This window comes from Solenopsis invicta, chromosome 1, assembly GCF_016802725.1.
Source record: "Solenopsis invicta isolate M01_SB chromosome 1, UNIL_Sinv_3.0, whole genome shotgun sequence".
NCBI classification, from domain to species: Eukaryota; Metazoa; Arthropoda; class Insecta; order Hymenoptera; family Formicidae; genus Solenopsis; species Solenopsis invicta.
This window is the reverse complement of record NC_052664.1, coordinates 33,132,985-33,153,997: the sequence shown is the minus strand read 5'-3', so window position 1 is coordinate 33,153,997 and position 21,013 is coordinate 33,132,985. Positions and strand designations below refer to the sequence as shown.

The following is a 21,013-nucleotide window of genomic DNA, read 5'->3' as shown; positions in this document are numbered from 1 at the left end:
TACTTTACTGTTTTAAATTAGACCAATACTTTCTCAATTGTTGTACGTCTCTCTATAATATAAAATATTGCCTATATTAAAAAGAATTTATAAAATTGATATAAAAATAAGAAAAACTACATTTCATACTTTATTAGAAATTAAGGAAAAATCATTGTACTCCGTCATAATTAACAACCTTCTGACTTTTCTTTCAATGTAGAAAAATTTGTATCTTTAGCCTCAATTACGTGTTTGTACTTTTTTAAAATCTCAAGGAATATTTGCTTTTCCAAATCGGAATATACAGCCCTCTTAGACATTATATTTCTAAATAAAATTATCTTATAAAAATATGATATAAAAAAGAATATAAAGGCAAAGAATATTTACAATGAAATTTAGATAAGGTTAGGTTTTCTCTATTTAAATAAGTTTAAGATTTATATCATAAATATTATATTATAGTAATATTACACTTCAATGTTATAATTTCTTTCAATATTTATTCTATTTTCAATTTACCTAATATATTAACTTACTGTTTTGTCTTATTTCGAGGGAATTTGCACTATCCTCGGCGACTTGCGTCGTTTGCGTACTTGGACGCTTATTCTTGCGATTTTGAAATGATGGTGACACAAATTAATAAATATATAAATTTTTATTGTCAACCGTAAAAGAATGTGACTCTCTCTGAGGTTGCGTGAGAACTCACTAGTAGAGGGGCCGACTTCACACACACAGACGAAGCGAAGTCCCCTAAAAAGAACGCAATATGGCGGGCGCGCTAGTGAGACGTAAAGGGCGCTCTCGCGCTAGTGATACATGAATGGCGCTCTCGCGCTAGTGAAACGTCACGATACATGCGCGGCTAATTTAAATCATGGTAAACTCAACACTTACTTTTTATTAAAATCCGAGAAATGTACTGATACAATGTATGTATGTATAGTCGTGAGATAAAAGGTAGCAACACATTTTTTTTGATGGTAGATGGTTTGATGCTTAATTGGTTGGATCCACAGGTAAGAACCAATGACGTTCGCCGTTTAATGAGCAAGTCTACATTTCAAAAACAATCGAAGAAAATGTGTTGCAACCTTTTAGCTCACGACTATATACACGAATCTTCTTTACGTATGCATATACTATAGGATTTTCTAGGGAATTCTGAACATTTCTAAAATTTTAGTGCTTGAGCACAAACATTATGAAGACAGTCTTAAGCTAAAACTAAATTATTCAAGACTCAACTGTGCATATAGGACGTTCTTAAGATAGTTTTGGACGTTAAGCTGGCCTTGGCGAAGACTATCTCAAGATAGAGTTTAAGCAACGTCTATGAATCCCGCCCCTAGTCATTTCATTAATCATGAATTACAAGTATGTAGAAAGTGGTGACTTCTCAGTTTGGAAAATTTCCCCATGGACAGAATCAAAGTCCTTGGGTGTACAGTCGTTTTCATTATAGTTGCGACACTTTTTTTGGGATGCATTTCTGAACGCGCAACTATAACGAGAGATGAGAACGACTGTAGTTGCGGAGGTTAGCGCGAAATGTCAAACGTTGGTATACAAGGTGTCGCAAATAAAATTTGGGTACCTTGGAGGAAATATAAGATAAGTATACTCGCAAATATTTTTCAAATAGATTTTTTAAAAAAATATTCGCACATTTTCCGTATTTGATCGGTTTTGGTCTAATTGAGCTTTATATATTCGTCATTACAGCAACGATGAGCTGAGATGCTTAGATGTAGTTAAATAAATTATAACTACAACAAATATAAAAAATGAAAATTTTAAATATTTGTTACAGTTATAATTATAATTTATTTAACTACATCTAAGCATCTCAGATCATCGTTGTTGTAACAACGAATTTATAAAGCGAATTTATAAAATATATATATATATATATTTTTTTTTTCTAACTTAATACATGCGTTGTTTCTAGGTGAATTAATTTGGCGTCAACAATGTGCGAAATTTAATACCAAATGGACGTAATACAGTTATTGTTATGGAAAAGACCAAACTTGAATATATTAGGCTCATGTGTCAAATGAAAATGACTGGAGCAATTTGTAAGCAGTAAGTAAATTTTCCAAAATTAAGTAGAAAGATATTGTTTGTTTTAACTATTTGTTTAATTACGTTTTCACGTTCTACGTTATTTTTATATTTTAAATCTTTCTAATTACAGGTCTATTCTTGGAAGGATTTTATGATATGCTTAAACGACCAATTTTCATATTTAATGAACAAGAACTTGAACTATTGATCGGTGGCTTGCTTACTGTAAATATCTTAAAGGAGGATCTTAAAGCAAATATTGAGTATCATAAATACACTGCTACGTCTTTATAGGTACATTTTGATATTTTGTATTAGCTCAAGTTTGAAAGACTTGAATTATACCATCTTTTTTCCACTCACAAATTCAATGGTTCTGGTGTGTAGGTACATTTTGATATTTTGTATTAGCTCAAGTTTGAAAGACTTGAATTATACCATCTTTTTTCCACTCACAGATTCAATGGTTCTGGTGCATTGCGAGGTTTTAATCAAGCGGATTGTTCGAAGTTCTTACAATTTATCACTGGTACATCTAAAGTGTCGTTACAAAGTTTTGCTGCGTTAGAAGGCATGAACGGCATACAAAAGTTCCAAATTCACAGAGAAGACAAGTTGACAGACAGGCTTTCATTTGCACATATTTGGTTAATATATGAAAAAAGAAATTGTTTTAATACCTTGTCATATGTGTGTATAAGTTAAAATTAAATTAATATAAAATTACAAGACTAAAATTGTATTTTTTAATTGCAGTTTCAATCAACTGGATTTGCCAGTGTACGAGACGTATGATAAACTCTAAACAAATCTACTCAAGGCGACTTACGAATGCACCAAAGAATTTGGATTTGCATAAGCTTACCAGAATTTGCTCCAGTACAATTTCAATTTCAATCGATACAATTTCGCATTCAATCGATGATATTCTAGAGACCAAACTTATGGTTGGATCTTTACAGCCAGTGATAACATTCCGGACGTGCAATAGCCTATTGCTTGCAAAATTTTTAACGTACTTACAAAAATTGTTATACGCAATGTTATATATAAAACTATCTTGTGAACGTAGCGAATCACAGTGCTCTAATTACTATAATATGTATTATTACACTTATACGACTTTATAAAATGAAATATATATTTTCATTTTATTATACACATTAATTCTCATGTAATTAATGGACAATAATTTATTCGTTAATATATACGCTAATAAATACGCTGATTTTAAAATGCAGTATATTACATTTCTTTTCATCTGTTTTATTTCTTATAATAAATTAACTATTACAGTTATGTGTATGAATCTTATCTTTAAAAGAAATCGGAGCTACCTTGTGCATCAAAGTGACTTTGGAAGAAGAGAAGCAAGATCCTGCAAACACAAATATTAAATTACATGATTCCTATTTATGAATCATGTATGATGAATTAATAGGTAGAAAATGATAATCTTTTTTTTAAAGATTTATTCTTTAGTTATAAAAATGTAACTGTCAAAAAATTCAAATGCATGTATAATTCAATGTATATTTTATAATTTTTTTTTTAATTTATCAAAATAGAGCTTATAATTAAATAGACGTTAATTACTTCAATAACATATCAATGGATTAATGTTAGTATTATTACTGAATAGATTATTAATATCTATTTAATCTATAAATCTTGATACATGAGAGTTAATGTGTATGATAAAATGAAAATATATATTTCGTATTTATAAAGTCGTATAAGTGTAATAATACATATTATAGCAATTAGAGCACTGTGATTCGCTACGTTCACAAGATAGTTTTATATATAACATTGCGTATAACAATTTTTGTAAGTACGTTAAAAATTTTGCAAGCAATAGGCTATTGCACGTCCGGAATGTTATCACTGGCTGTAAAGATCCAACCATAAGTTTGGTCTCTAGAATATCATCGATTGAACGCGAAATTGTATCGATTGAAATCGAAATTGTACTGGAGCAAATTCTGGTAAGCTTATGCAAATCCAAATTCTTTGGTGCATTCGTAAGTCGCCTTGAGTAGATTTGTTTAGAGTTTATCATACGTCTCGTACACTGGCAAATCCAGTTGATTGAAACTGCAATTAAAAAATACAATTTTAGTTTTGTAATTTTATATTAATTTAATTTTAACTTATACACACATATGACAAGGTATTAAAACAATCTTTTTTCATATATTAACCAAATATGTGCAAATGAAAGCCTATCTGTCAACTTGTCTTCTCTGTGAATTTGGAACTTTTGTATGCCGTTCATGCCTTCTAACGCAGCAAAACTTTGTAACGGCACTTTAGATGTACCAGTGATAAATTGTAAGAACTTCGAACAATCCGCTTGATTTAAACCTCGCAATGCACCAGAACCATTGAATCTGTGAGTGGACAAAAGATGGTATAATTCAAGTCTTTCAAACTTGAGCTAATACAAAATATCAAAATGTACCTATAAAGACGTAGCAGTGTATTTATGATACTCAATATTTGCTTTAAGATCCTCCTTTAAGATATTTACAGTAAGCAAGCCACCAATCAATAGTTCAAGTTCTTGTTCATTAAATATGAAAATTGGTCGTTTAAGCATAATATCATAAAATCCTTCCAAGAATAGACCTGTAATTAGAAAGATTTAAAATATAAAAATAACGTAGAACGTGGAAACGTAATTAAACAAATAGTTAAAACAAACAATATCTTTCTACTTAATTTTGGAAAATTTACTTACTGCTTACAAATTGCTCCAGTCATTTTCATTTGACACATGAGCCTAATATATTCAAGTTTGGTCTTTTCCATAACAATAACTGTATTACGTCCATTTGGTATTAAATTTCGCACATTGTTGACGCCAAATTAATTCACCTAGAAACAACGCATGTATTAAGTTAGAAAAAAAAAATATATATATATATTTTATAAATTCGCTTTATAAATTCGTTGTTACAACAACGATGATCTGAGATGCTTAGATGTAGTTAAATAAATTATAATTATAACTGGAACAAATATTTAAAATTTTCATTTTTTATATTTGTTGTAGTTATAATTTATTTAACTACATCTAAGCATCTCAGCTCATCGTTGCTGTAATGACGAATATATAAAGCTCAATTAGACCAAAACCGATCAAATACGGAAAATGTGCGAATATTTTTTTAAAAAATCTATTTGAAAAATATTTGCGAGTATACTTATCTTATATTTTCTCCAAGGTACCCAAATTTTATTTGCGACACCTTGTATACCAACGTTTGACATTTCGCGCTAACCTCCGCAACTACAGTCGTTCTTATCTCTCGTTATAGTTGCGCGTTCAGAAATGCATCCCAAAAAAAGTGTCGCAACTATAATGAAAACGACTGTACTGCAAGGAGCAAAACCTCGTAGATAGCTGCGCAAATAGGTTATGCATCCCTGCATAAACGAACGACATACTGCGCTGCAGTCGCTTTTGCAGATAGAGTAAACATCTGCGACAGTGACTGCATAAACGAATGCACCCTTTGACTTTAGGTGGAACCTTATTTCGGAGCGCGTCTATGGGCGGGATTCATAGACGTTGCTTAAAGAATACTTTTAATGCTAATTAAGATGGAAAAACAATCAAATAAGATAAAAAATGTACTCTTATGAATAAAATACATTTATTATAAAATGTCTTATACTATTTTGATATTACAATATAGTTAAAGAAAAACGTAAATAGAACAAAAAATATTTATATAATCTATAAAAATAATATTAAAATTGTGATATATATGTGATATATATTGTGATATACATCACGATACATTTTACGATTAAAATTACATTTTATATATATATATATATATATATATATATATATATATATATATATATATATATATATACATTCGTATACAAGGTGTGATCAAAAAGTAAGGTGACTTTTTGAATTTTACGCGCTCTGTACTCTAATTTCAAAAATTTCTTTTTTTTGTGTTGGTACACTTGTCACGATCATATGTTCACAGTTTTGACTATATAGCATGTGTTGTTTTTATGTGAAAGGCATAAAGGTTAAGGTACAATTTCATGGTGTCGCTTGTCGCCGAGATAAGTAGTCACGTGACCAAATTATGTCCAGTTCTTGTCGCTAGCGATGCCGAAGAAAAGTAGGATTGAATCCAACTTCTAGCGACGTCGCTTCACGTGATTATCAAGTAAATTTGAATATGGATCTGCAAGATGTAAGTACAATAAATAAATAAATTAATTAATACAGATTTCTTGTACTCTTATAATTATTATATTAAAATACCGGAACTAAAAAAGTTGAATAAATGGAATGAATTCAGCTTGTTATAATTTTGAGGTTAAGTGTGATCACATGCATAGTAGGGTAAAAATGATTAAAATTGTAATAATTTCATAAAATTTTCAGATAGCTGTTGTACATACCTGCGGGATATGTGAAACAATTATTGATCAAAACGACATTCCGATGCATGATTGTATAAGAGCATACAAAAAGTTCTTCGTGGATAATAATTATTATTTTTATCCAGTAACAGGTATAATATATACAATATAATAAAAGAGACGAGAGTTACAACGTTATTGTTGATGCGTACCAGTACTTTTGTGTTTATTGATCAGTTTCCATCAAATTGGTACGAACGTTTTAACCCGAGTTTGAATCGACAATTAAAAACTAATCAAGCCTTTGTTCACATAACATGGTGTGACTCGCATTAGCCCTCTTTTATTAAATTATTAAATCTCATGAGTCTTCCAAATATCTTTAAAAAAAATATATATACTTAATTTTTATTTTATCATTGAAAAAAATAACATTCTACAAGAATGTATATTATTATTTGTAGGTGATAATCGCATTGTTCGACGAAGCCTTGTCAATAACAAAGAAGTCGTCTTGCCGGTTCGTGAAAAGATTAGTGGTAAATAGAAACTTTGAAATCTTGAAAATTATAGTAATAAGTCTGCATTTTTTTAACTGAAATTGATTTTAGGAACTATAACAACACTTTCGTCAAACGAATTACAAGCTGAAAAGGAAAATAGGTCTCATAATGAGAGAGACAAAATCGCAAAGTCTACATTAAATTACGATGACGAGGAACTTTTAATTTTATTAGTTCAAGAACGAAGGCCCCTGTGGGATTTTACTATTCCATTAGAACAGCGATGTCAACGCATAACAAAAAAACTCTGGGATGAAGTGTCAGAAACATTGAGAGGTAAAAAAAGCGTTAAAAACATTCACGGTTAAAATATTTAAAGAAAAATTTTATTTACAGGTAAACTTAGTGGTGAAGAAGCAAAAAAAAATTTAAAAATTTACATGACGCCTATAGACGAATAATAAATACTGAAAAACGCCCTAGTGGGTCGGCTAGACCTCTCCCTACAAAGAAATGGCACCACTATGAATCCATGGAGTTTTTGCGTGACTTATGTCTTGTCAAAAAGTAAAAATTATATACAGTATTTTAATTATATACACTTTTGAATTGTTTCCTTTTTAATTTATAATTTTTATATTTTTAGGGGAAAAGTTTCTAATATTGACGCTATTGATGTCGATGACTCTGCGAGTAACATTGGCGAATCAATAAATGATGATGCAACTTGTGATGGCCCATCAGAGGCATCAGGTACTTGATATTAATATCTATTTTGAATGTTTTATGCTAAAGTGGTTTTCACCGAAACTAGAAGTATAAGAATAATCAGTGTTCTATAATGAATGATGAAAGATTTTGATTACTCTATCAATAATCAAAATATAATAATAATAAACCAATAAACTACAGGTACAACAACTAAAAAGAAGAAGACCTCGGGACAGCAGTCCGATGCATTAGATAGAATTGCCGATTCACTCTGTCGACCATCAACTCCACTTGTATTACCACCAGCACCCAAATGTGATGAAATTGATTCGTCATTAGCAGTAATCGGATGGAGGTTAAGACAAATGAATCCAACACAACAATTACATGTCATTCAGCAAATGATGAACCTAACTTTTGATGTACTCACAAAAAATTAAGTTTTATTATTTTTTTAAAAGCATACATCTGTTACATTTTTATAATAAAGTTTAAATCAACTCCACTGATATTTTATAATTTATTATACATTTTCAGACAAGTTAAATTGCATATATACAATTAATGAATGAGTATAAGAACTAACAATGATAGAATTGACTTGGTATGGCACCTTCACTATTAAAATATTTACAGAATTCTTCGCGAATTTGCATCGCTTGACGAGAACTATTATTAGAACCGCACTGAGTTATGTTTTCTAATGCACTATTATCCGTGCAATTTCTCCAAGAACCTGGAATAAAGCCGTCATCACTCTCTCGATCAATTAGTGTTGAAGTAACATATTGATTTTCTTCAATATCCATCTGACGAATCCAATTATGGAGGCATATAATGGCTTTAACAATTGAAATTGTCTTTTCTATACTACAATTGATTGGTCGCTTCAAAATTCTCCATTGACTGACTAAAATACCAAATGTATTTTCGATTGTTCTCCTAGCTCGACTCAATCGATAGTTATAAATATTTCGCTCGTCGTTTAAACCGCCTTTTCCTGGATAAGGCCGGAGTAAATAATCTGACAATTGAAAGGCTTCATCGCCCACTAGAACATATGGTAAAGGAGGTCCACCTGGGCTGAGAGGTTCTGGTGCAGGTACGTTCATTTCCTTTGATGCAAATTTTAGACCCATCGTTGAATCTCTAAAAATACCACCGTCACTGCGACGACCGTAGGCTCCTATATCAACGAACGTGAACATATATTGTGCGTCACAAATTCCGAGGAGCACAATACTGTGAGTCTTCTTATAATTATAATAAGATGAGCCTGCTTTAGGTGGACACTAGAAAAAGAATAATCATTTATGCATCAAACTTATAATCTCCAATGATGAATGTAGTATTGATCAGTAACATTACTTCAATAATAACATGTTTGCCGTCAATTGCGCCTACGCAATGATTGAAATCCCATTTCTCTTCAAATTCTTTAGCAAGGTGTAGCCATTCCTCTGTTGTTTTTGATGGTGGGATCACTTTCTGACGAATACAGTTCCATATAGCATCGCATGTTTCACCTATAACGTGGCTTATTGTTGAAACTCCAGCGAGAAAGTGATATGACATTGAATGCATCGAATCACCAGTTGCTAAATATCTAAAAATATTAATATCAAATATAATTATTTTTGAATTCATAATGTAATGCACGAAATAAGGACAAACAAACCTCAATGTTATAGATAGTCGCTCTGCAGGAGGTAACGGTTCTCTAATTGCCGTTTGTTTAGTGATTGCAGGTGCCACTAAGTGTAACAATTCTTCAAATTGCATAACTGTCATGCGATAATAGTTTCGAAAATTTTCTGGAGTTAATCTTGGAACAGATGCGTAGTAAAAACCATGTTCACGTCGTCTTTTAAATAATGGATCAATCCAAAATCTCTTTTTTTATATTTTTTTTTTAACTTTGCAATGTATACAGCGACTATTAGTTTATTTCGTCGACGTTGCTCTTCATTTTTATTATAAATAATTGTAGCAACTTGACAGGCCCACTCGTGATATCTTTCTTGATATGACATGTTGGACACACACAATGTAGAATTTTACTTTTTTGTGTGTTCTTACTTGGAACACGCGTAGTAAAATATTGGCATTGAAACTCCTTCGTAGTCTGATATTCAGGGCCCCTCAAGAAGAAAAAGAAGGGATACGCGTCGTCAACCTGCCCGAGGAGCTTTGAGGTTATTTAACGATTGAAATTTATTTTACACAACACCTAGGTTATGTTTTTTTTCTTTCTGTCGCTGCTTTCCGTTCACACAAGCGACGGTTGAAATCAGTGATATATAAAATCACGTGACTCGTCTGTCGCTGAATATGAGCAACAAGCGACACCATGAACACATACCTTTAGACTCGTGTTTGCGTGCTCGGCGATTTTTTGCTGTTGAAAATAATGGAGCAGAGAGTTTGTATTAATTTTTGTGTAAAAAATGGTATTAAGTGTTCAAAAACTCTTGAAATGTTGACAGTGGCGTACGGTGAGCCAACTTTGAGCAAAAAAAATGTTTATAAATGGTATAAGTTATTCCAAGAGGGCCGAGAAAATGTTAACGATGAACCTCGCTCTGGACGCCCCAGCACGTCAAAAACCGACGAAAATGTTCAGGAAGTGAAAGAAATTGTGTTGAAAAATCGTCGAATCACGATTAGAGAAATAGCTGATGATCTTAACATATCGTTTGGCTCATGCCAATCAATTTTAACGGATGTTTTGGGTATGACACGTGTGTCAGCGAAATTCGTTCCAAAACTGCTTAATTTTGATCAGAAGCAGCGTCGCATGAACATCGCCCAAGACATGTTGAACGACTTCAATGATGATCCTGATCTGCTCAAAAGGATTATAACTGCAGGTGACGAAACATGGGTATATGGTTATGACGTCGAAACCAAAGCCCAATCATCCCAGTGGAAGAGCCCAGGAGAGCCAAGACCGAAAAAGGCACGCCAAGTTCGTTCGAATGTGAAGGTTTTGCTCACAGTTTTCTTTGATTACCATGGCGTTGTGAATCAAGAATTCCTACCACAAGGTCGTACGATAAACAAGGAGTATTACCTTGAGGTTATGCGGCGTTTGCGTGAATCAATAAGAAAAAAACGTTCGGAAGTGTGGAAAGAAAATTCATGGATTCTGCACCATGATAATGCACCTGCGCACACGTCGTTACTAGTGAGTACTTTTTTGACCAAAAACAATACTATCATCATGCCTCAGCCACCGTATTCACCAGACTTGGCCCCCTGCGACTTTTTCCTCTTCCCAAAATTGAAAAGGCCTATGAAAGGACGAAGATTTGCGACGATTGAGGAGATTAAGGCTGCATCGCTGGAGGAGCTCAAGGCAATACCCAAAAGTGCATTTCAGAAATGTTTTGACGACTGGAAAAAGCGCTGGCACAAATGCATTGTATCAGAGGGGGATTATTTTGAAGGGGATAACATAACTTTGGATGAATAAATGAATATTTTTTTATAAAAATGAAAAGTTACCTTACTTTTTGATCACACCTCGTATATTTATATGGACAGGATCCGATAGCGCACGGTGCGATAACCCACCAACCAATTATCTTAACTTATCTAATCCAAACAATGGAAAAACTCTAGGCATCGGCCGCTGTGAGTGGTAGTGTGCTATCAGTCCCGTGCGCTATCGGAATCCGCCCAAGTGCTTTCTTATTTTATGGTATAGTACTTTTACAATTCTTCAAAGCCAGGAAACTCAGGAAACGTGGATTTCCCCCTAAACGTTCAATTTCTATTTTTATTTCCTTCTTTAATTTCTCAAGTACATCTTTTGTGTATTTGAGAGAACCAAAATTTTCTAGTAAGTTGACGCAGTATCGTTTCATTTTTCTGTCGGTTGTTCGTTGTTTTAAAATATCTTTATACATTACATTAAGGATTTATATTTATAAAAATTATAAAATTATAAAAATTATAAAAATTATACACATATGTTGTTAATTAATTTCTTATATATTAATTTATATTAATACATTATTTTATATTAAATGTAATATTTAATAAAGGATACTTAGTATTTGATTATCGTCGGGATTTTTTCTAATTGCGTGAATTACAGGAAAGCTTAACTTTCCTTCGGTTAAATCAGAGCAGTAATTATGATCATCAGTTTCCTATAATAACAATAAATTTAGTCACAGTACAAATTCATTTAATTAAATTTATTTAATTAAATTAAATAAATATTGCTTACCTGACACAAATTCCAGTAATCGTCATTTATCTGATAATATAATGCAATAATATCTATTAACGGCGATAAATCTTCTTCGTACGAAGAAAATAATTTCATTAACTTATATGCCAATCTTGGAAACCAACCACATTCTACAAAATTAATTAATATTTGAATTTTATAGAGGAGAAAAGCATTATCTTCAGATGGTGTAGTAATATTTAAAAAAAAATGAATATTTACTTCTTGTCATCGTTTTATATTCCTCTTCGCTTGGACAGATAAAATTTTCTTTCCAATACATGTCCAATCCTTGACCTCTATAAAATTCTTGCAATCCTTCTATGGTTATCTTAATTGCCTGTTAAATTATTAAAAAACTAGATAACTTAGTTTACGTTTTATTTATTTATAGATAATACATTATACTGGTCCGATTTTAATATATAAGCTTTTATAAATGTGCTTAAATAGATCTTTAAGTCATCCTTTTACCGATTAAATACAATAACTTTATGATAACTTTCAAGATGTATTACTTTTATAGATTTGGAAATCCTTTACTTTTTTTACAAGTATAAAATGCAATTATTTACCTCAGGATGGATGGTGCCCAATTTTTCTAACACATTTATTTGTGCGTAGTTGGCAGAATTTATCGTAAAACTAATTCCATAAATGGAATTGGCTACGGGAAAATCTCCTCGAAAAGTAGACTTATCTTGAATATCGTCTAATCTATAAAAGAAACAAAAAGGTTTTATTATTTTATAAAAATATGTTCGAATAAATCTTTTCAATTAATCGTTTCAATTATAAAGTTAATTAAACTTTTCTAGAATTGTATTTGTATATGTCTAAAAGTAAATACGAAAGAAAGAAATAGGATTAAATAGAAAGAGAGAAAATAAGCAGACCGTAAAAGTGTTGTACAGTGAGGTGCAACGATTCGCAGGGTCATAGTAGGTAGCTTGAGTTACCGACGCTGAGTCGGTAACGATAACGCACGCGCGCGCTCGGAACATGAATAATTTTATAGATCAAATGTTTTTATTATTTATGTTTATTACTTTATTAGTCTACATATTTGTGTATAACTATATATAATTATGTATGAAATATTTTTACTGGAAGTGAGAAAGATAAAGAAATAAATTAATATGTCTCAGATACTTTGTTTTCAATTTTAAATATAAATTTATTTAGTTTAATGTAATTATGTTTTTGTTTCTATTGCGTATAAACAATAATATATTCATATAATTACATACGCAAAATTATTAACGCCAAAATGCAGAATAATCTCCGTTACGTTATGTTTATACCATTTGTAGATCTATCCGTATAAATTTGATTCAGTATTATGTTATTTTGATTCAGTATTATATTATTTTTGCACAGACAGAGATATACATAACAACAAAGATAAACGTGTATGAGAAGGTAGGAAAGGTAAGGGAATAAGTCATTTTTTAAAATTAAAAATATATTGGTTCTTTAATATTTTCTTTTTTTTTTATTAAATATTGCATTCTTGACAAATGTTCCACCGTTAAATAATTTGGTGGTTCTGAAAAGAATTTTTAGGTGAATAGACATTTAGCGATTGTATTTTGTTTATATTCCTTTTCCATGCTAGTAAGATATGCAAGAAAGCCTGCGCAGAATCGCGGGAAGGTCCCAGATGCGCACAGACCCAATTGGACACCACCAATTATAGCGGCCGATGCCTAGAGTATTTCCGTTGGTTGGGTTAGATTAGATTACGTGATTGGTGGTGTCCGATTGGGTCCGTGCGCATCTGGGACCTTCCCTATTCATTTGTTTTAACTTCTTGTCTAATATTCATTCATTCTCGTGCAACCATGGCAAGCGATCTATTCGAACGAGGTCGCATTATCGGATTGTGGGAAGCTGGAATACGCACGCGAGAAATCGCGCGTCGAATTCCATGTAGTGAATCAAGTGTGCAAAAATGGATTAAACGGTGGCGGGAAGAAGGAAGAGAAGGGATGGACGACAAGCGGAAACACAACCGTGGACAGCGATCAACGACTGCCGAAGAAAATGCAGTTTTAATCAATCAGGTAGATGCTAAACCTTTTCTTCCGGTGTCGCATTCTGTAAATCAACTTGATTTACAGATATCTAATTGGACAGCGCGAAGGCGTTTACACGAAGCAAACGTGCATTGTCATTATGCCGCACGTAAAATTCCTCTAACGAGGAAACATTGCGATGATCGTGTCGCTTTTGCGCTGCATCAATTAAATACAGCTTCACCTGAAGATTAGAACAGAACTATCTGGACTGACGAGAAAGTATTTTGTTCGACGGATGATCGTCGTTTACGGGTGTGGAGACCGGAAAATTGTCGCCATGATCCCAAATATGTAGTTCCTTACGGGAGAAGTGGGCGTATCACTTGTGCTATGTGGGGGTGGATAAGTGCTCATTGTCCGGGAGAATTAATCGAAGTGTCGACGCATATGGATGCTTTAGAATACGTGTATATTCTGGAGAACGTGTTGCTCCCCAGCGTTCGCAGAATATACACTGAAGAAGATATGCCGACATTTCGGTTAGTTCAAGACAATAGTGCTGTTCATACCGCCCACATAGTAAAAGAATGGTTCGCTCAACATCCAGAGATTGAAGTTCTCGATTGGCTAGCCAAATCCCCGGATCTCAATTTAATAGAAAATGTTTGGGGAATAATTGCAAATTCGTGGGATACTGGACATGAGAGAACTAAAGAACATCTGGTTGCTCACGCGAGGAACTCATGGGAAAATTTGAGGTGTAAGCCTCAATATTTTGCGCATTTAAATGATTCGGTAGAAAGGCGATTGCAGCAAGTGGTTGCACGGGAAGGCTACTGGACCGACTATTAGTTGGTGGCAGTATTATTTCAAACGGTTCTTTTCAGAACCACCAAATTATTTAACGGTGGAACATTTGTCAAGAATGCAATATTTAATAAAAAAAAAGAAAATATTAAAGAACCAATATATTTTTAATTTTAAAAAATGATTTATTCCCTTATCTTTCCTACCTTCTCATACACGTTTATCTTTGTTGTTATGTATATCTCTGTCTGTGCAAAAATAATAACATAATACTGAATCAAATTTATACGGATAGATCTACAAATGGTATAAACATAACGTAACGGAGATTATTCTGCATTTTGGCGTTAATAATTTTGCGTATGTAATTATATGAATATATTATTGTTTATACGCAATAGAAACAAAAACATAATTACATTAAACTAAATAAATTTATATTTAAAATTGAAAACAAAGTATCTGAGACATATTAATTTATTTCTTTATCTTTCTCACTTCCAGTAAAAATATTTCATACATAATTATATATAGTTATACACAAATATGTAGACTATTAAAGTAATAAACATAAATAATAAAAACATTTGATCTATAAAATTATTCATGTTCCGAGCGCGCGCGTGCGTTATCGTTACCGACTCAGCGTCGGTAACTCAAGCTACCTACTATGACCCTGCGAATCGTTGCACTTCACTGTACATCCAATTGACATATATTACGTTGTTTTTAAATACAGTTACCTCCGATTACACATCTGCAAACAGTAGTATAAAATTATAGAGTTCACGTAATTTAAACTATAAGATTTTAATTTTTTTTAGTCAGAAAAATTAATTTAACTGATTTTAGCAGTTTTTTTTTATTTTCTTCAAATGTATTGGGTGTACAACTTAGTTCAGTCCGTTTTCAAAAGATGGCTCTAGGTGCTATAAATGGTTGACGACAACAGTTAAGTTTTGTTCGTAAAGTGTCAACATCTGTCAACCAAATATTGTTTACAAGCCAAATATTGTTTACAAAATATTGTTTACTTACATTAAGTTTTGCACAACAAGTTTAATTTTTACTGCATTAAAAATGTCGAGTTTCGTTTCAAATAAGCACCATTTGCAGGAATTAAGTTTTGATTTTCTGTTTCAATTGGAAGAAAAGTGCAACTGAAACGCATGGAATGCTTGTAGAAGTGCATGGTAAATTTGGAATACCATCGAATAAATCTTGTAGAAAATAGTTTTGACAATTTAAAAGTGGATTTTAGTGTTGAAGACAAGGAGCGTTTGGATCAACCAAAAAAGTTTGAAGATGAAGTATTAGAAACATTACTCGATCAAGATTCGTGTCAAACGCAAGAAGAGTTTGCAAAAACATTGGAAGTTATTCAACAAGCTATTTCGAAACGATTCAAAGCCGCGGGATACATCCAAAAGCAAGAAAATTGAGTCCCATACGAATTGAAACCGAAAGATATCGGACGACGATTCTGCATATCCGTAATGTTGCTTGAACAAAAAAGCGTTTTTTCTGCATCGAATCATTACCGGGGACAAAAAACGGATTCACTATGACAAACCAAAACGCAAAACATTGTATGTAAAGCCCGGCCAACCGGGAACATCAACGCCGAAGCCGAATATCCATGGTGCCAACGTAATGCTCAGTATTTGGTGGGATCAGAAAAGTGTGATCCGCTATGAGCTGCTAAAACCGGGTCAAACCATCACGGGAGACTTCTACAGGCAACAATTGATCCGTTTAAAGCGAACGGGATCCGATAGCGCACGGTGCGATAGCCCACCAACCAATCATCTTAACTTATCTAACCCAACCAACGGAAAAATTCTAGGCATCAGCCATTGTGAGTAATGGTGTGTTATCGATCCCATGTGCTATCGAGATCCGCCCGTTTAAAGCGAGCTATAGCCGAAAAACGTCCAGAATATGCGACCAGACACGAGTCCATAATCTTTCACGATGACAACGCTCGGCCTCATGTTGCTGTTTCGGTTAAAAACTATTTGGAAAATAGCGGATGGGAAGTTTTGGCTCACTCGCCCTGTAGCCCAAACCTTGCCCCTTTTGACTACCATTTGTTTCGATCGATGCAGAACGCTTTGATTGGATTACGCTTTACTTCAAAATAGAGTATCAAAAATTGGCTCGATTCGTTCTTAGCTTCAAAAGATGAACGCTTTTTCCGCGACGAAATCCATAAATTGCCAGAAAAACGGGAAATTGTAGTGGTTAGCGATTGACAATACTTTGAATAAGGTATAAATTTATTTTATTGTTCAAATAAATGCGTTTTTCAAGCAAAAAAACAGACCGAATTAAGTTGTACACTCAATATATTTTCTTCAATTTTTAACTTTATTGAGTACATAATGCATATGATAAACTTATCTACTTATGATGACGCTGAATTTAGCGGCTACTTCTAGCGGCCAGATCCGAAAAACTAGGGGCGAATAGCGGTGCAAGGCCCCAGGTAATAAAATGCATATAACGACGTGTTTGAGTTAAAAAAAGAATAAATACCTATAATTTATAATAAAAAGATTATGTAAGTTATAACTTATGTTATATAACTAAACTCAAAATAAAGATAAGCAATGAGAGTCCACGCGGTTGTTAGTGAGTATATATAGATGAACTAATTTATTCTAACATTATAAATATCTACAGAGTACAGAAAATAACGAACGTTTTAACCCGATTTTAGGTCATCTTCAGCAAAAATACAAAATTAATGGAGAAAGCTCAACCTTATCACATGGCAAATGCAATAACTCTATCCTATTCAGGTGTTAATTTGAGTAATTACACCATATTAATTTGTGATAATAAGCATCAGTAAGAAGATTGATTCTGTGTAAGTTACAACAAATCGCCATGCGAAAGGAGATGCAAAGAATATAGTAGTTGACGCTGGCATTGAAGGTGGGGTTGAAATTCAATGTATAAAAATTCAAATCTACAGCGTTGCTCCAAGTGTCAATAGTTCTGTTCACTGGCACGGTAATAGATATTATATAATTAGTTTTATATATATACGCACCAACAACCGCGTAGACTCTCATTGTCTATCTTTATTTCGAGTTTAATATTCGTGAGTCCTGTCAACTTTACTTTATATAATTAAGTTATGTAATTTTTTTTGTAAAAGACATTACGTCTATGAGAAACGTCATCCTCATCAAAAGAAGTATGTAACAAAAAACTTTGTCTATAAAAGACATATATTGCTCGATGAGAACAGGTACGTGGATTTCACGTTCTATCTACGTGTATTATGTAAAATTCGTGGATAGAAGTTCATCGACTTGATATCCACATGAATTCTACGTGGACACTTCCATGTAGATTTTAATACATTTCATCCACGTAGAATTACTGATAAAATTTGACGGATATTAAGATAGGTAACAGCAATGTGGATTTCATGAGAATAAATTCACATCGGTTTTTCTCCTATACAATCTACGTAGAATTATTGATTAAATTGGAAGAAGATAAAAATAGGAGATAGCAACCTAGAATTCACGTGTGTAAATTTAAATTGATTTTTATCCTATGTAATCCACGTTGAAATTTTGTTATTTTGATGATATGGAAGTAAACACGTTAAACTCACCAAAAATTTCTCTGAATTTCATAAAATACATAAAAAGTATACAATTTCACAGAATGTTAAATTTAGATGAATTATATATATTTTTTAATTCATACCAATATTTATCCCATGCAATCAATTTTATAATTGATAAAAACAAATGTTATTCAATAAATGATTGAATTACTGATTGAATTGATATTATTTTTTAGTATTCTATTATTAAATCTAACAGTATATCTATTTTGAATGTATATAATTTATGTGTAGACAATATACAAAACATTTACAATTAAAATTACTGGACACAAATTAATTAACGATGAAAAAAAGTCAGCATTATTTTATAAAGCGAATAAGTCTATGCAAACTCATACCAAATAAATTTTTTTAATTATCATTTAGATAAAAGTATTAAAACAAAATAAGTTTATATGTACAAATTAAATATCTAAAAACGTAACTAATGATATATACTAATAAAAATAAATTGGAACAAAGAAGTATAAACAATTTTGTCTTATTTATTTATAGTCAACAATGACTATTTTACAAATAAGTTGAGAATCTACATGATACTTATATCAAAATTTATAAATATAATAAATATCAATTCTATCTTCTCATTCAAATATATAAAAAAAACTACATAAAATCTTATTGCAATAATTATAAATTTTCAGGATGAGGCATTGGAAGACACACACTCTTTGAAGTGATACAGAAATATATTACACGTATTCAGCATGGTGACATTTTAAATAAAAAGAACTAAAGGTATTGAAATAATTATTAAATATTTTTAGCTCAAACTTAGATTTAATTTTTGACAAATATTATTTAGAAATTTTATTTCCATAAAATTCTTGGGTTATGACGCTTCATCTTAGGGCAATATTGTAAAATTTTCGTTCCTTAGGTAATTCCTTAGGTAATTAATAACTTTGATAGGCATATATTGCGTGAATAATACTGAACAGTCATGAACTAAAAGGTTGCAACACATTTTCTTTGATGGTTTTTGAAATATAGAATTGCTCATCAAACGGCGAACATAATTGGTTCTTACCTGTGGATCCAACCAATTACATTCGCCGATAGATGAGCAAGTCTACATTCCAAAAATCATCGAAGAAAATATATTGCAACCTTTTAGCTCATAACTGTACAATAATAGCATCACAAATTGACAAAAATTTTGAATAATTGCACTAGGATGATAAATTATTACAAATAGAACAAAGCACTTTTGTCAAAATAATATCTCTAATGAATATTTGTCAAAAATGAGATGAGCCTGAAATTAAGATATGAATATTTCACAATTATTTAAAAAATTGTTTGATTCTTTATTTACAATATTATCATGCTGAATGTGTAATTTTTCATACAACAATATTTCTACATCATAATTTAGAAATAATTGTTCATTTTTGTAAACATTTATTCGGATTAATTCTTTTATAAATGTTTTACGTATAGCATAGCTAAAAGTATTTTTCTTAATTATTTTTTTCCAAATTTAATTTTGCAAATATATCACTAAGATGATTTGCAGATCGTAGTTTTACCGAGATACTATTTCGAAATGAATTAAACAATTATCAATATTTTATAAGAGGTCAATACTTTTACATCTATTTTTCTAAATGTACCTATATAAATGCTGATAATAATTTTTATGCAAGATTTTGTCACATAATTAAATAAATGTTATTTTATCAGGAAATGTCGCACGTTGCATCGCCAATTTGACAACTTCAGATCTGAAATCACACATAGCTGTTACTGTAACATAATTTCAAATTTCGAAATTTTTCAGTCGAATTCTGGCGATCATAATATTCAGTAACTTGATATAGTAATTGAAACATGTTAACGTGTGTGTGTGTGTGTGTGTGTGTGTGGAAACGTTTATTAAATATATAATATTATATAAATACAGGGTGATTCAGAACGACCCATATGTCCCTGTAAAGACGTGTTCTTGGATAAATTTTAAGACGATTTTTCTTGTACGAAAATTTTGTCCGACGCTTACTTTTTGAATAATAAGACGATAAACTTAGCGAATCACGGGCCGTGTACACATGGTAGACAAAAGCGGCGCAACTCACCGATACGGGTAAGCGTACACGTCGGACCGTGAGTTGCGCCGCCTTTGTCTACCATGTATACACGGCCCGTGATTCGCTAAGTTTATCGTCTTATTATTTAAAAAGTAAGCGTCGGACAAAATTTTCGTATAGGAAAAATCATCAGAATTTATCCAAGAACACGTCTTTACAGGGACATATGGATCGTTCTGAATCACCCTGTATATTATATAAACATATAATAATACGCGCGCGCGCGTTGCAACTCTGATCCGTGACAGAAAAATCTGAAATTGTTTTGCTAAGCTGTGCAGTGTTGTCGGCCTGTGCAGTGTTGCCGACTTGTAATGAGAGAAAGCGAGAACGCTCGAGATAGAAGAGGATAGGTCGAGAAAAAGAGACCGCTTAAAAAAGAAGAAAACAGTAGAGCTTTCCATGCATCTTTCTTACTAGACGCTGGGTCGAGAGAGAAAGCATAATGCGACGTGGATTTACGGACAACTGCAGTGTTCTCGCCGTTACGGATGTCAAATGTCGATCGAGTACACGTGTCACGCACCAGC

General features: G+C 32.1%; 5 protein-coding genes across 11 annotated transcripts; 2 read left to right on the top strand and 3 right to left on the bottom strand.

Moving 5' to 3' along the window:
• The first annotated feature begins 1,934 nt into the window (after nucleotides 1-1,934).
• LOC120356850 (E3 ubiquitin-protein ligase HUWE1-like) lies at nucleotides 1,935-3,294 on the top strand. 6 transcript variants are annotated; one of them, XR_005575530.1, is made up of 4 exons: nucleotides 1,953-2,076; nucleotides 2,252-2,352; nucleotides 2,446-2,705; nucleotides 2,815-3,294. XR_005575530.1 is itself a non-coding variant. In XM_039453397.1 (4 exons), the coding sequence occupies exons 2-4, from the start codon at nucleotides 2,429-2,431 to the stop codon at nucleotides 2,861-2,863; spliced, it is 255 nt and encodes an 84-aa protein (XP_039309331.1). In that variant the 5' UTR covers nucleotides 2,218-2,352; nucleotides 2,424-2,428; the 3' UTR covers nucleotides 2,864-3,294. The 6 variants fall into 6 exon arrangements, 2 of the variants coding, with proteins under 2 accessions (XP_039309324.1, XP_039309331.1); XM_039453397.1 differs by lacking the exon at nucleotides 1,953-2,076 and adding an exon at nucleotides 2,424-2,445 and having other exon boundaries at nucleotides 2,218-2,352; nucleotides 2,517-2,705; XM_039453390.1 differs by lacking the exon at nucleotides 2,252-2,352 and having other exon boundaries at nucleotides 1,935-2,076; nucleotides 2,517-2,705.
• A 403-nt stretch (nucleotides 3,295-3,697) lies between these two features.
• On the bottom strand, nucleotides 3,698-4,944 carry LOC113006316 (E3 ubiquitin-protein ligase HUWE1-like). Of its 2 annotated transcripts, XR_003269728.2 has the most exons (4): nucleotides 4,802-4,944; nucleotides 4,523-4,689; nucleotides 4,263-4,451; nucleotides 3,698-4,155 (listed from the first exon to the last, which is right to left on the bottom strand). XR_003269728.2 is itself a non-coding variant. In XM_026142238.2 (3 exons), exons 1-3 carry the CDS (start codon nucleotides 4,870-4,872, stop codon nucleotides 4,107-4,109), a joined length of 309 nt encoding a protein of 102 aa, XP_025998023.2. In that variant the 5' UTR covers nucleotides 4,873-4,944; the 3' UTR covers nucleotides 3,698-4,106. The 2 variants fall into 2 exon arrangements, 1 of the variants encoding a protein (XP_025998023.2); XM_026142238.2 differs by lacking the exon at nucleotides 4,523-4,689.
• A 1,179-nt stretch (nucleotides 4,945-6,123) lies between these two features.
• On the top strand, nucleotides 6,124-8,178 carry LOC120357560. The gene is made up of 7 exons (XM_039448283.1): nucleotides 6,124-6,287; nucleotides 6,482-6,611; nucleotides 6,924-6,998; nucleotides 7,071-7,298; nucleotides 7,359-7,529; nucleotides 7,609-7,715; nucleotides 7,875-8,178. The coding sequence occupies exons 1-5, from the start codon at nucleotides 6,273-6,275 to the stop codon at nucleotides 7,421-7,423; spliced, it is 513 nt and encodes a 170-aa protein (XP_039304217.1). The 5' UTR covers nucleotides 6,124-6,272; the 3' UTR covers nucleotides 7,424-7,529; nucleotides 7,609-7,715; nucleotides 7,875-8,178.
• LOC105206832 (protein ALP1-like) lies at nucleotides 8,175-10,040 on the bottom strand. The gene is made up of 3 exons (XM_011176298.3): nucleotides 9,352-10,040; nucleotides 9,042-9,279; nucleotides 8,175-8,965 (listed from the first exon to the last, which is right to left on the bottom strand). The coding sequence occupies exons 1-3, from the start codon at nucleotides 9,462-9,464 to the stop codon at nucleotides 8,255-8,257; spliced, it is 1,062 nt and encodes a 353-aa protein (XP_011174600.3). The 5' UTR covers nucleotides 9,465-10,040; the 3' UTR covers nucleotides 8,175-8,254.
• Nucleotides 10,041-11,305: 1,265 nt separating this feature from the next.
• On the bottom strand, nucleotides 11,306-14,273 carry LOC105206376 (geranylgeranyl pyrophosphate synthase-like). Its single transcript, XM_039453681.1, has 6 exons — nucleotides 14,245-14,273; nucleotides 12,489-12,684; nucleotides 12,136-12,253; nucleotides 11,911-12,044; nucleotides 11,728-11,830; nucleotides 11,306-11,574 (listed from the first exon to the last, which is right to left on the bottom strand). Exons 1-6 carry the CDS (start codon nucleotides 14,271-14,273, stop codon nucleotides 11,372-11,374), a joined length of 783 nt encoding a protein of 260 aa, XP_039309615.1. The 3' UTR covers nucleotides 11,306-11,371.
• Nucleotides 14,274-21,013: the final 6,740 nt, after the last annotated feature.

Bases quoted from the DNA above. Each gene is read 5' to 3' on its own strand.
- LOC105206832 (XM_011176298.3), bottom strand. From the start codon at position 9,464: ATGACAGTTATGCAATTTGAAGAATTGTTACACTTAGTGGCACCTGCA. The intron at 9,280-9,351 runs GTTTGTTTGTCC...TAATATTTTTAG, and splicing joins CGACTATCTATAACATTGAG to ATATTTAGCAACTGGTGATT. The intron at 8,966-9,041 runs GTAATGTTACTG...TTCTTTTTCTAG, and splicing joins GCAAACATGTTATTATTGAA to TGTCCACCTAAAGCAGGCTC.
- LOC120357560 (XM_039448283.1), top strand. The intron at 6,612-6,923 runs GTATAATATATA...TATTATTTGTAG, and splicing joins TTATTTTTATCCAGTAACAG to GTGATAATCGCATTGTTCGA. The intron at 7,299-7,358 runs GTAAAAAAAGCG...TTTTATTTACAG, and splicing joins AGTGTCAGAAACATTGAGAG to GTAAACTTAGTGGTGAAGAA.
- LOC120356850 (XM_039453390.1), top strand. From the start codon at position 2,006: ATGGAAAAGACCAAACTTGAATATATTAGGCTCATGTGTCAAATGAAA. The intron at 2,077-2,516 runs GTAAGTAAATTT...TTCCACTCACAG, and splicing joins ACTGGAGCAATTTGTAAGCA to ATTCAATGGTTCTGGTGCAT. The intron at 2,706-2,814 runs GTTAATATATGA...TTTTAATTGCAG, and splicing joins CTTTCATTTGCACATATTTG to TTTCAATCAACTGGATTTGC.
- LOC113006316 (XM_026142238.2), bottom strand. From the start codon at position 4,872: ATGGAAAAGACCAAACTTGAATATATTAGGCTCATGTGTCAAATGAAA. The intron at 4,452-4,801 runs GTAAGTAAATTT...GTCCACTCACAG, and splicing joins ACTGGAGCAATTTGTAAGCA to ATTCAATGGTTCTGGTGCAT. The intron at 4,156-4,262 runs GTTAATATATGA...TTTTAATTGCAG, and splicing joins CTTTCATTTGCACATATTTG to TTTCAATCAACTGGATTTGC.
- LOC105206376 (XM_039453681.1), bottom strand. From the start codon at position 14,273: ATGGCGACAATTTTCCGGTCTCCACACCC. The intron at 12,685-14,244 runs GTAAACGACGAT...TTAATTGAAAAG, and splicing joins ATTTTCCGGTCTCCACACCC to ATTTATTCGAACATATTTTT. The intron at 11,831-11,910 runs GTAAGCAATATT...TTGTTATTATAG, and splicing joins ATTACTGGAATTTGTGTCAG to GAAACTGATGATCATAATTA.